The 14,012-nt window shown below is 41.1% G+C and overlaps 1 protein-coding gene across 10 annotated transcripts in view; it reads right to left on the bottom strand.

Annotated features, from left to right (window-relative positions):
• Positions 1-14,012, bottom strand: part of si:dkey-166d12.2 (rap1 GTPase-activating protein 1) — a 133,848-nt gene that overhangs the window by 54,526 nt on the left and 65,310 nt on the right. For all 10 annotated transcript variants that reach the window (XM_037766843.1, XM_037766756.1, XM_037766791.1 and 7 more), the window contains one exon: positions 13,841-13,876. Coding sequence is in view for 9 of the 10 variants with exons in the window: in XM_037766756.1 (XP_037622684.1) it covers positions 13,841-13,876 (36 nt within the window). In the remaining variant the exon portion in view is untranslated. The remainder of the gene's footprint in view (positions 1-13,840; positions 13,877-14,012) is intronic.

Raw genomic sequence — 14,012 nt, 5'->3', positions numbered from 1 at the left:
TAGTAGAGCCAATCGATAAGCGACGAGGCTGCAGGCCCTAAAACGAACCCATAAGGGGATGTGAGCCAAGCCTTTGGCGGCCTGTTGGCTTATCCACACCCTCATGCATGTATAATGTTACAGGTAGCCCAGAGCTAGCCTATGCACACACAAGCCAGTGTGCCAAAGTGAAAGGAACACACAAAGCCTGTATTCTTTTCATTTACTGCTCAGGAGGTTCTGGGTTACAATGGATAACCTACATTGTGGTTTTCCAATAAAGGTCCTAGGTAAGCTGCTCTACCATGAAGATAGTGTTACCCCAGGGAGGGCAAACACCTGAACAAAGTTGAGCTCCGCCAGTTGGGGAGGGAGCACGACGCATGCAGGTTAATCAACACCTCAGCCTGTTTCAAGCCTCTGAGCTGCCAGTGGGGTGGAGCTGGAGATGAAAGAGGATCTTTGCTTACATGGGACCAGAACAAATGGGAGTCAAATCAGGTCAGGAGGAGGCTCACTAAACAAATTATCAGTGTTTTATTCCAAGTGAGTACGTGGGAATTCAGGATTGTCAAGTTAATCAGACAATTACAAGGGAATGTATGTGGGTCATGCTGAGACTCTTCTGACTCTTTTTCCCCACATTTCTCATTTCATTAGTTTCATCCCCCTCTCTGTCTGTCTCGCATTGTGACTGTCTGCTTCCCACCACTCTTCACAGACCTCTCCTGAGGCAACCGGACTAAATTTAACTTTTACACACCCCCAAACTGCAGAGAATACTCTTAGAAAAATAATCAGTAACACTTCAATTTACACAAATTTTGTCCTTGCCATCATATTCTTGAGGACAACGGTGCTGGCTAAAGTGCCCCTCCTTTAAAACTGTAGGGTAGCTACAGCGTCTGATACCTAGGGTGTAGCTGAAATCTTTGTGAAGCTGCCTCTGCAGTTGCTGCTCCTCTCAGTGAACTCTACCAAATGTCTAGCAGCTCTATGGATGGTTGAAACATTTAAGATTCAGGGAGATGAAGGAAAAGGACAGGCAGTGGAATCAGATTTGGGATTTTGACTCCCCCTGCTGTCAAAATGTTTTACGTGATGGGTAAAAGGAGGAAAAACTAGCATGGCCATTTTCAAAGGGGTCCCTTGACCTCTGACCTCAAGATATGTGGATGAAAATGGGTTCTATGGGTACCCACGAATCTCCCCTTTACAGACTTTATGATAATCACATGCAGTTTGGTCAAAATCAATGCAGTTTTTGCACTCTTTGTGTCTTAATGTGGTATTTTGGAGGATTGATCATTTTTATCAGTTCTCGAGTAGTAAAAATATAGTTGAATTTAGCACCAAATCTGTGTAACAAATAAATTGATGCAAAAACGTATGAGACATAATAGAACATGGGAATTACCATCATATACTTATATCGTTGTGTTCTAAACATGTATACACTTTCACAATACATTTCTGATTTATGAATAGAAGAACTTGACACAGTGCTAAACAGCATCTCAAATTAATCTTCAGGTTCACAGCATTCAGATGATGTACACCACTTCTATATGACATATACTGTTGACCTGCTATCTTCCCCTGTACGCCCCTAAAAACAACAAACTATTGTGGGTCTCAGAGGGTTAAAAGACTTAAATCTGACACCCTCTCGCATCTAAAGACAATGTGTCTTAAGACACAGACTAATACTTTGCAAAGAGTGCTGGAGAGAGCGCACCTATTGGTTGTTGACAATGTTCGCATCATTGAACTTACAATAATCTTAAACTTGTTTGATTTTATTGGAACATCAAAACAAGAAAAAGACTGATCAAGATCACAGGAGCGAGCCGCAACTCTAGCTCACTCTCGTGATTTTATTCCGACATTGGAAATATGTCTGCGACTGTGAAATCGCTTGAAAAGTCATTTGGTGTAAGGTCGGTATAACCCATTCCTCCTGTTCTGCTCTCGTATTCAGCGCCCCTGTCCTTCCCACCCCTCTCTTCTCTTCCTCTCTTCTTCTCCTCTCCGTAGGGTCCTGAGGGGTTTGGTCGTGCCCGGGTGCTACGGTGGATTCCCCACAACGCATTCAGCAAAGCCGAGGAGCTACAAGCAGTTCAAGCCTCGCACGTCAATCATGATTTTCTTTAATAAATCCTTAAAAGCGTTTTGGGACGGTGTGGTCTTTGCTAGTGAAAGGGTCAGTACAAGCCTCCAGGAATCAAAGATAAAAAATATTCACCCTCACCAGTTCCACAACTTTTTCAATATGGTTAGGCTGAAAGACGGCTGGATTGGGCTGATACAAGAGCCAGTCCCATTTTACATGACACTATGTATAAATCTGTAACTGTATGCGTCTGAGTGTCATGGAGACCTATTCAGCCCAGCACTGAACACATACTGTAAAAAAACAGCTGCAGAAAGAGTAATAAAAGACCGTTTTTGGCCACTAGCAGCGCAATGGATCAATGTTTTTACAAGCGGGTCCCCATTTTGTTCGTATCGTGTAAGAGGAAGCCCATGTGCAGCCCAGTTGCACAAAAATGCGAGTGAATGACACCATAATGCGCAAAAGCGTGCTATAAGAACGCTGTTTTTGCTGTAGGCGTGTCATTTGTACGCCGTGTAGTCTGCAATGACTGTACTGTAAATGCAACCGCGGGAATATGCTACGCTCAGAGCTAGTGACGAAGAATAAAAAGGAAGAAAGACTGCTTGTTGGGTTTGAGGGGAGGTGGAAAGGTCCAACAAACACAGGACTTTCAAACAGCAGACCCATTTTGTTTAGCAGGTTACGTTTGTGACGTGTTTTGTAGGGACGTTTGTGACGTGTTTTCCGTACTTACGTTACATTGTTTCCGTACATATTGTATTTTATTTTACGTACAGGCCAACCATGACGTTTTTCTTACATCAAAGTGAGATGTTTTGTTACCCTCTGCTCGTAGGCGCTTACACCTTCATACACACGTGTAATATTCACGCCTCGGCAAGGTAAAACGTGAGACTGACACGATATCCTCTGGTGGACAGGCGGCTCTATTACATTCTTTGACGTGATACCAGGTTGACGTGTGCGAGTACGTGGGTGGCGCATTTTATAACCTGCAGTTGGTTTGACACTAATCTGCTGACTGACAGACCAAAAAACAAACCAACACGCCAATAACGGCAGGGACAAAGAAGTATGCTAGCAAGCAAACATGGATGTAAACAACACAGGATTTGAAATATCTAAAAAAACAACAACTTCACAAATGTTTTATGAGGAGGGAAATGTACTCAACATATTTGTTGGATCTCAAAGATATACACAATGAATGTAAACATTACTTTGGTTTGCTTATAAGAAAAAAGGTCAGCGGGAAAAGAGGAACAAGATAACTTTCAAAACAAAACAACATTAATATGTGTAGCCTCGGGGTGCTGGACTTGGCCGTGGCGCTCGTTGCCCTCACGGCGTGAAAGGTGGGAAAGGAAGCAGTTCTTCAACACAACAACAGTGTTGTCAGCACTCCCAGAACCCCGCTGACTCTTAATTACCTTGTGTTTGGGTGGCCCTCTCTATTGATCCTGGCAGTGATAAAGCTGGACCCAAACTGAGTGTGAAACCACAGGACCGTCAGTGGGCCGGTAGCATATGGAAGACAGGCTGTAGCTCATCCACAGTTCACCGACACAAAAATTCCCTGATTTCCTGTCAGACTGCACCCAAGTGTTGTCTCTTGCACTTTACCTTTGATGTTATACATTTTGAACAGATCAAAAATGTGCGATTAATTTGCGATTAACTATGGACAATCATGCGATTAATCGCGATTGAATCATTTAATCGATTGACAGCCATAGTTCAAATCCACCCATCTCTCTCCTGTACAGCTTATCTTCAACGCTGCAGTGGGACTGGACTTTATCCCAGCATGCACTGGGCTGGGTACTCCCTGGATAGGTTGTCAATCACACATGCTTGTACATTCAGACATACGCGATCACACCCGACACCTAAGGGAATTGAGAACTCTAAATTGCTGGTAGGTGTTTGTTGGTTAAAATACCTTAGAAAACACATTTCTGTAAAAAATCACATGCTGAAGCACACAGCATAACTAAATTGCAATAAAAATGATCAAAAACAATAGCCTGGTATCACTTTGACATAATTTGAGGGCCAGACAAAATTGATTGGGAGCTGAAGTTAGCCTGCTGGCTGTACTATAGAGGAACTACCTTAGTTTTCCTGTGAACAATATTGGCTCCAGCGAACACCATTAAGGAACACTTTGTATTCAACTAACATCAACAACATTGTCCTTAATATACCATTATAAGTTATCTCATAGAAACTTAATATTCTGAACGTTTTTTCTCATCCTAAATTGATTGAATGGCGTGTGGATTGATCCTAACCCCTCGGTGTTTCGGAGTGCCCCAGTGACTAATAGGGTGATTACAGTCATTATGTGGACATGCAGGGCTGCCAGCGGCTGCTACAGGTGGGCACGGTGGCTGCTGAGTGAGGAGCACAAAGAGGAGACAAAACAACAACAACACAGCCGACCTCCAGCAGAGACTGAAGCAGAGAATGAGAAGATAATGGTATGCTCGTGAAGAATAATAGTTGAATAAGAGTTGTTTCGTTTACTGCCTTGATACCGCTCGAGGCTTTGTGGGAATTCAACAAAAACTGAATTTTTTTTCCACTTCAGACCTCAAGTGTTTCTGAGCCATGCTGTAACTGTCTTTTGGAAATGTCATCACCAAACACACATTTTCCAGACAAAAGAATGTGCTGCATTTCTTCTCGCCATAGAAATGGGCTTAGAAACTTGTAGTTTACAACATTGATTGAATGTACATCATCGTACAAATGTGGAGAATGATTTCTATTTATGAACAATGGTCACAAATGTCACAAAGCAAACCCAACATGCCTGAGCGAAACAATCGTACTGCGCTGAGTCATTCTCCTTTGCTCCCTGTCATCCCACTCAGTGAGCCATGTCCACTGCGTAATTGAAGAGTCTCCTGAACTGAGATGTAATAGAGCTTGATTACATGGAGGCGACCTGCTGATACTGTTAAATGGCTACAACTGCAAGCAACATTACCCCCTCAATAAGTCTGAGCTTTTCAATTAATTAGTGGAGAGGCTAATGAAGCGCAACTGGGAGGAGTATATAGTAGGTGCCTGTGTGTGTGTACTGTAACATCACAATTGTTTTTTTTTATAATCAGTATGTAAATGGAGAAAAAAATTAACCTTTCAATATGTAATACATCTCAAAACAGCAACAAGCCTTAAAATGAACAGCCGATTTGACTGTTACCAGGCCATTAAATAGGCATTATCAGTCGCTATAAGCACCATAGATGTGGGTAATTAGGAGCCTATGCTACGCCTACTACTTTAAGTGAAACTTAAAAGCAACACGTACTAACATGTTATTTAACTGAATAAAAGGTCATGTTTTGAACACAACAAAAGGCTTATTTAGGTTTAAGCAATAAAACTACAACTTTTTTAGGTTTAGGCAACAAAAAAAAAGTTAAGTGTAGGGAAAAACGTTGTGTTGTGGGTTAAAATAACGACGAACACAATAGGAGACAGCCGGCTCTCAGAGACGGCTGTCTCCAGCTCGGCTCTGATTGGTTGTTTTCCTCTGGTCTGTGAAATCTTGCAGATGCCATTAGGAGCACCGGAGGGCACAGGCACAAGCTTTTTTCAGATTACCTGTCTCGTGCACTACTGTCAGGATATAGAGACCGTTTTATAAAGATAACTTTTTTTGTGTGGTAAAAGGGTGGACAGTACTTCAAAAAGACCCTAAAAATGCATGGCTCTTTTCTCATCTACCATGGCAGCTGCAGTCTAGTATGTATTTAACTAAACAGGTGCACTGAGTAACAAGCGAACCCCATCTGCTAAAATTACCTCCAACATCACGCGCTGCTCTCACTGTGTGCCCTCTGCACAACCTGCATAAGTAGACCACATTGCAACTGCATTGGGTCATAATGTTTTCCTCAGTGAACTCACTGAGGGCTGGACACACCCGTCTGGATCGCAGCATGGGCCTGGTTTTGATGCTGCCGAAAAAACACAGCCAGTCCATCGACTAAGAACCCCTGGAGCTTTTTACCCACGATAAAACTCAGCTACTCATAACCTGGGTTTAATGAGTGCTGCCGTCCCATTTCTCAATGATACAATAAAAAGGTTCTAAAAAGATTTTGTTTTGTTATCACTGTAAGCCTCTAGACATAATTAACATTAGTCACATTCATTGTATTATGCAAGATATGAATAATAAGATAAGAGGTTTCATAAAATAACTACATATTTGAAAGGGATATATTGCGTAATGTTTTCACAACACATTCTCACTCCCAACTCCTCAAATATAGCCGCTTGTTCAGTGCCCCTTGGTATCAGAGACCGGCGCATGGGGTACCCCTCTTGCGTTACTTTTAGATGGATCGGGGACGGCATGTCAAGATATGCTTGTTACATGCAGAGTCCTTCCAAAATCAACTTCCTTCACAGGAAGTTAGGTTTAGGCAACACAAGCACTTAGGTAGGGTTAGGAAACGGTCGTGGTTGACCTTAATTTCACTGACACGACTCACGTAACTCAGGGGATTGACGATAACGTGCCACGTGATTAACAACTCATATGACTGACGAAATTGACGAGCCATGTGACAAACGGCGTACGTGACACAACGTTACTTTTAGCTTCACACGGGACTCCTGGTTGAAAGTCTAGTGTTTGTTTGACCCAAGCTAAACTGAATTATTATAGGATTTGCACAATTTTTCTTATCTTGCACAAAAGCTGGATTCTCACAATGTCACAAGAGTACGCACAAAACATGGGATCAGAGATCACATGAAAATCCATCTTGTCAGACAAGTAATGTGTGTGTTTGTGTCCGGATGACCAATCAGCGTACTGTGAGGAGCTACTTGCAGCTACGGGCGTGGCTTAGGTGGGTGATGTGACACAGAGAGGCGACTTTTCATTCTAAACAACAATGATGGATCCTGAAGCAGTTGGCATAGATGCTGCAATAGCATCAGTTATATCAGAACTGGAGAGTATTTCTTCATTGAAAGAAGAGCAAAGAACGGCACTGAAATCTTCTCCCGACTGGCTTCGGCAAGAGTTCGATTGACAGGTTGCTCATCCAATCGCCTGCCAAGTATTTTTTGAAAGTGCCTGCCCTTTTACAAAGTTTCCAATGACGGCTTCTCAGATGGTTCTGTGTTACGAACCATCTGGCCGGTCAGGTTACTATTTTTCACCATCATGAAAATATTCAGGTTTATTGTAGATCTTTCAGGCACTGGGACATCATTAAACAAACCTTTACAGCGGCAACAACCAGACTCTTTTGTAGGATCCACATCCATTGTGTGGGTATACGGCAGATTAGATATATAGTATGTGAGCCCCTTGTAAATAAAACTGTGTGCACTCATACTGTAAATAAAATGGTTAGCCATTCCCGCAATGGCAATCCCTGCAAAAATCTTAGGCAATGCCTTTTAATGTTTGGATCTGTGTTATTATGTGGATTACATAGACAATTTAACTTGTTAAACCTGCCTGAGGCTTGTGTTCTGTGATCTCAGTAGGAGCCATAGCTGCGTCTCCAGATGCCTAAATTATCACAACTGATGGGCACGATAGCAACATGCAAATGTGAAACGAGGAAATTAGAAACGTTTTATCTTTTATTGCATTATGGTGATATTTGGGTTCAAAGAGGAAAAATGTGATCACTCAATCTAGGAGTGCATGGGTTGTGATAAACTTGTGTAATTTATGGATTGGACTGACACTTTATGATGTGAGAAAACAATAAGTAATACTAGGATGAAGGGACTGAAGTTGCCTGAATGAAATCCAGTAACGCTGGTGACATGAAGCTACAAACTGACGCCCGACACTTGTCGCTGCGTGATGGGCGTGACTTGCTCCAAATAAATTTGAGCTGATCTCAACTGGCCGTTTTGTTGCTTTTGTCGCTCGTAGTGTGAACGCAGCATAATAAAACATACAAACTTGTTGGACCCTTTAAGAACGGGGAATGGCAGCCAATGAGCTTACAGAGTTCCACAATGTCATTACTAGGGCTGTTCCAAATACCATTTTTTTGGGGCTTCAAAGCTTCAACCCCCATTTCAGTGCCTGGGACAGTGCCGCTGCCGCTGTACTGTACACACACACACACCTCTACACACTACAAACAGCGATATCCATCTGAGTATAACTAATAATAATGAATGTTGAATATGAATAATGAATAATGTTGTGGGCTTATTCCTTATTTAATAGGCTACTTTGGGATTTATACTTTATTATTACATACTTGTATAGATATATACTATAAAAAAAAATTAAAATGAAGCATTTGAATTTTGATTTGGAGGTTGATTACAATGGCAACGGTCAAAGCATCGAAGAGTTCGGGTCAGCCCTAGTCATTAAGTAATTGAACTTTTGTACAAGTTCTGGACATACTGACATGGAGGAATACACAATAGAAATAACTGGTACTCATTGCTAAAACTGAAGCCTCAGGATATCCTGGCAGCAGGGTTAAAGTCAGCACTGCCAGGCTGGTTCTGTCCAGGAATAGTTCAAAGAACATTTCAATGAATTCAGTTTGATGTAGTGGCCTGCTGAGCCATTAGATCTCAGTCCCACTGAACATCAGTGAGATGAGATGGAACCAGTGGGGAATATCTGTGCCTGAAAAGTGCCTTAAACTTGCATTATTTCTAATAGCCCACAGGGGGCGACTCCTCTGGTTTCAAAAACAAGTCTGATAGTATAGAAGACTATGAGAAAATGAGCCTACTTCTCACTTGATTTATTACCTCAATAAACATTGTAAACATGAGTTTATGGTCTCAATCACTAGTTTCAAGTCTTCTTCAATACAGCATGATGTTCATTTAGTAAATTATGGTTCCATTTAGAGTCAAACAGACCATAAAGCAGGGGATGCTTTAGGGCGTGGCTACTTGTGATTGAAAATTTGCTACCATGGCGATGTCCGATCTGGATGTTGTCCATGTTTCAGTCTTACAACATTAACCCTTTCACAGTGTGTTTTCAGTTCATGGAATTGTAACATTTTTGTCACCTAAAAATGTCTTATTCAGCTTTCGGTTGTGCTTAGCTCCACCCTCTCGTGTCACTTCTGGATGCAAAAAAACAAGATGGTGACGGCTAAAATATCGAACTTCAGGCTTCAACACCGTAGTCCAAAAACTAATAGGTGACGTCATGGTGACTATGTCAACTTCTTATATACAGTCTATGGATTGAACAAGCTATCCTGGCTGTTTGGGAGGCAAAATGTGGTGCAACACAATATAAAGAAGGCTCCCCTAATATTTTACTCTTATTTTTCCTTCATCAAGAATTTCTAATACGGCAAATGTAAACTGCTTGTTTGTCCCCAAGACAGTCAACTGAGTATGCAATCCTTCATCTGCCCATTGACCTACAGTTGGCTACTCTCTTTCGTTCTTTGCTTTCTCCTCACTGACACTGACTCTTATATGAGGCCCGGCCATTAACAGCAAGCTGAAGAGACACAGATGCCCAATTAGAGGCCTCTCTGCCCCACTCTTTCTCATCATTCAACACTGAGGACCACTTCATTACCAGCCAGCTCCCCGTGTCAGTCAAAGGGTTGCTCAGGCTCAGTAGATGGCTCCAAGGCAACAAACACACCTCCAGCTGTGCACATACATAATATATCACATTATCTCAAAGAGGGGCCCCTTGAGGGGCGTCCCCAACCAAACAAGTTAATTATGAAACAGTTTGAATTCTTAGTTAGATTACAATAGAAATGCTGATCCCGTTGTTCCGCTTTATTAGCAGCATCACTAGACAGTAATTTCAATTGTAATATGCCACTCTAATGCTTTCCACTATTCGTGCAGAATTGAGTTGTTAGGGACAAAATTCTCCTCATGCAGATTCCAGAAAGACAATTCTTGCGGTAATGCCGCTGCATTTATTCTGGTATCCTTATTGCAGCACAGCAGGAGCTTTAGACCGAGGAAGATAAGCACCACCATTATCGAGAGTAATCAAGTTAATGAGTGTTTAATTGGGAACACTGTGCTGTGAGCGGTTTTGCACCGTAAAGTAAGTGTGTTCCTACCTCTCATCGAGAGCACCTCCTTGTCCGAATGATTGAGGGCTATTCAAGTCCATCAACACAAACGGAAAGTGTATGTGTGCCAGGGCGGGATGATGGAGACGGTTGTGCTCGGTAAGAGTGACAGAAAAGTCTGTTTGTCCCCACACGTACACACACACTCACACACACACCAACACCTGGCTGGTTGAGGATAATGTTGTGATGGATTTGAGGCAGTGGCACATGGCAGGGAATCCAGGAAAGCCAGTTTTGGATGGTTTGAAGCCACTGTGGTAAATCTCACTGACAATAACACAATAGCTGTGTGACAGGCTATAGGTAACAGAGACGGAGAGAGTCACTCACAAACAAAACTCAGACTCTGACTTTCTGAAGTCATCCAACCATATGTGATACTGGAGGAAAACCTCCTCAAGAATCAGTCCAAAAGAGAGAAATTATTAAAAACTAAGAATGTTGTTGATACTTGGGCTTTTTAATCTAAGTGCAGCCTGAGACTGATGGAGTACACAATTGGCATAATGACTCCGTGATTATAATCAGAGAGCTGTGCTGTGGATAGCCAACCCTGAGGCGCCATTAGCATGCGCTACAGGCCTGTTTGTGACAGAGAGAAACCTGAATCCTCGTGGTGAAATTCAGCGGGCGTCTGAGGGTGTATTCTCCTCTGATGAGCCTGATTCATCCTTGCACCTTCAATTTCCCCTTCCCAGTATACCCTCCTGTTGTCCTTTACAGAGTCATTCTGACTGTTTTTTTTACGGGCACATTTGATGTATAACGATGAAGCGACACAGTTTTTTCGGCTGCTGGCGAGCTGGCTGAGAGCCTTGTAAACAAAAGAGACAAAATCCCTCTGAACAAAAGAATACAATCTATTGCGTTATTGCATATGACACACTGAAATAAATACAAACACTCAAGAAAATGCAATTAATATTTTGTCTCCCTCTTTGTGCTCTCTTTCCATTTTTTCTCTAATTCAACTCAGGGATGGACTGTGCCCAATTTCATTTGCAGGTAACCAGTGTTTATGATAACACTGACATTTGCTGCCTTGAATCTAAGGCTAAAATGATTCTTGGAGAATCTCGAGTAATTTGTCGATTACTAAAAATCATCTATGCCAATTCTTTTTGCAATCCTTTGCAATTTAAGCATTTAGATGTAGATTTTTCTAAAAAGGAAACCAATTAGTTGTTCAGTCTTATTTTTCTCCTTAATAAAGCAAAAGTAATTCTTAGCCGATTACTTGATTAATCAATGGAATAATCGGTAGAATACTCGATTACTAAAATAATCGATAGCTGGAGCCCTACTTGAATCCGTGCCATAAGAAAGTGCAGGGCTCAACAATAAGGATTACACGCTTGCCTGTGGCAAGTAAAATGCCACGTTGGGCTAGTAAATCTAGTAACTCACTTGCCCAATTACGCGAGTCGTAAAGAATTAAACACATAGCTTAACTGACAATGAAAGTAGTTAGAGTTCTGCTCGTGCTAGTTAGCGAGCTGGTGTTCTGATTCCTTTACTTAAAGTCACGATTACATGAAAAATGCTTTACCCTTTTAGATCACATCCTCGGTCATACTGTGCACCTATTTAACAATATATTAAAAAAAATGTACAAAAAAAATTCTTCATATTTCTATATCAAAATCCAATGATCTTTTCTTCCTGTAAAACAAAGTATGAAGTAGGGCTGTGTATTGGCACGAATCTGGCGATACGCTACGTATCATTACTCAGGGGTAACGATTCAATACATTGCAATATATTGCGATAATGTAAGCGAGGCGATATACTGTGATTTTTTAAAATCCAATTTCAGGAAAACTGTCATAGTATATAGAACATACCAGAAAAATATTTTTTTTAGAATAGGCAAAAATAACACATTTGTAATGCATGCAAAAAGCGGCATGGTTTTTTGCATGCAGTCGAAATGTTTTTTTTTGCAAAACTGCATGTGATTATCATAAAGTGGGCATGTCTGTAAAGGGGAGACTCGTGGGTACCCACAGAGCCCATTTTCATTCACATATCTTGAGGTCAAAGGTCAAGGGACCTCTTTGAATTTGGCCATACCAGTTTTCTTCGCCAAAATTTAGCGCAAGTTTGGAGCGTTATTTAAAATCCTTCATGACAAACTAACGCTATGAAATGGTACCGTTTCATATGATGCCAGTACCTTCACTCTAGCTTTAAAACTGAACCCGCTACAACCTCTGAAAGATAGAATAGTGTCTGATCTTTAAGAGGTTAATTAAAAATCGATACAGTGTTTTGGAGAATCGATACAGTATCACAAAACATTATGTCCAATCAAATGCGAAGGATTTAATATAAATCCCTCTTGTATCTGTACGTCGCTCAAATATTCAGTTTCACTGGGGAATACATCCCATTACAGAAGCTAAAGACGCTTTAACTTCCGTTTCACTGGGACTTTAATGAAGATTAAACATAACATTAACTTTGGTTTTTGTTGTTATTTAATAACCACTAATAAATAAAACAATGTGTATAGGGGCAAGTAAAAATTGACTTTGTGCAAGTAGATTTCTGACCCATTGCAAGTGAAAAAAACCCATTTATGTTGAACCCTGAACTGTGTATAATAGTAAGTCTGCATGGTATTATAATATAACAATTATATCAATAAAATATCACAAAACTATACAAACATAGACTTGAATATAATGTCACATAACTCACAGCACCACAAACGAATAGGTGCATGGGTTCATTACAGCACTAGAATATATCATGTGAAATATTGCAACTCTTTATAGGTGTGAATCTTTATAAGTGGGACTATCAATCTCTCGGGTTGAGACCTCAGAGGTGTGTGTTCCCCACATGGCCAGCTGGTATCACACACATCCTTGTGCTCCCTGTCACCCTCCATCTGCTCTTGCCTCTTGTATTTACAGCCTCACATTCCCATTTCTCTGTGCTGTGGGACTATACCTGCCAAGTAGGCACCATTACAAGCTCCACTATCACCATTCAATCATACAGCATGCAGATGTCCAAAGCCATTAGAGCTGAGTGAGAAAATCATTTTATGAACAATTGAAAATCTTATTACGAGCCAGGAAAAATCCAAAGGGTGAGATAAAGAAGAGAAAGGGTCTGCTTCTGGTTTTACTGCTCTAAAAATAGAGGTCTTATCAGCCTTCACCTATTCGCCATCAGGTCATCATATTGTCATCTCTTTAAAAAAAACGCCTTTTGAGAATATTAAAGTGAAGAAGCTTCCTCTCAGCACAATCCTTCTTTCTACATAAATTTATCTCAGTTACTTGATGGACAAATCAAAGTCTACCTCTACGCTCCTCATGCTGAGTCAACTGGCTGTAGGAGCTTGTCATCTTTATTGCTGTCAGTGAACATGGGTGGAAAAGAAAGACAATATCGATGCTGATATGTAATGAAATTTAAACTTTTGATAGATACAGAATGTTGTTGTTCCCTCTTTCAGGTGATTGAAGTTAGATAATCAAAAGTGTGGTTGGTCATGTGGGATAGGAAGGAATAGTCTCTATCTCAAATACTTAAAAAATTTGAATTCAACATTTGGGAAGAGATTGTTTGTAGCAGTCAGGCTTGAAAGTAAATTATGTGATGCATAATGTGTTTCCATAAAGAGAGGACTCACCAGAAGGTTCTGGTCCTGGAGAAGCTCTTGTCAACTCTAGAGAGAAACAACATGACAGTAGATTAATCTCAGTTCCCATCCTATGCATTAGTGAAAGCAGGAAAAGGTGAAACAAGGACAGATGTGTGAAGTATCTAACTGATTTAATGTTATTACCGGGGTAAACTAAGAC

The sequence above is a fragment of the Sebastes umbrosus genome, chromosome 1 (genome assembly GCF_015220745.1).
Source record: "Sebastes umbrosus isolate fSebUmb1 chromosome 1, fSebUmb1.pri, whole genome shotgun sequence".
NCBI classification, from domain to species: Eukaryota; Metazoa; Chordata; class Actinopteri; order Perciformes; family Sebastidae; genus Sebastes; species Sebastes umbrosus.
This window is presented reverse-complemented; position numbering and strand designations above follow the sequence as displayed.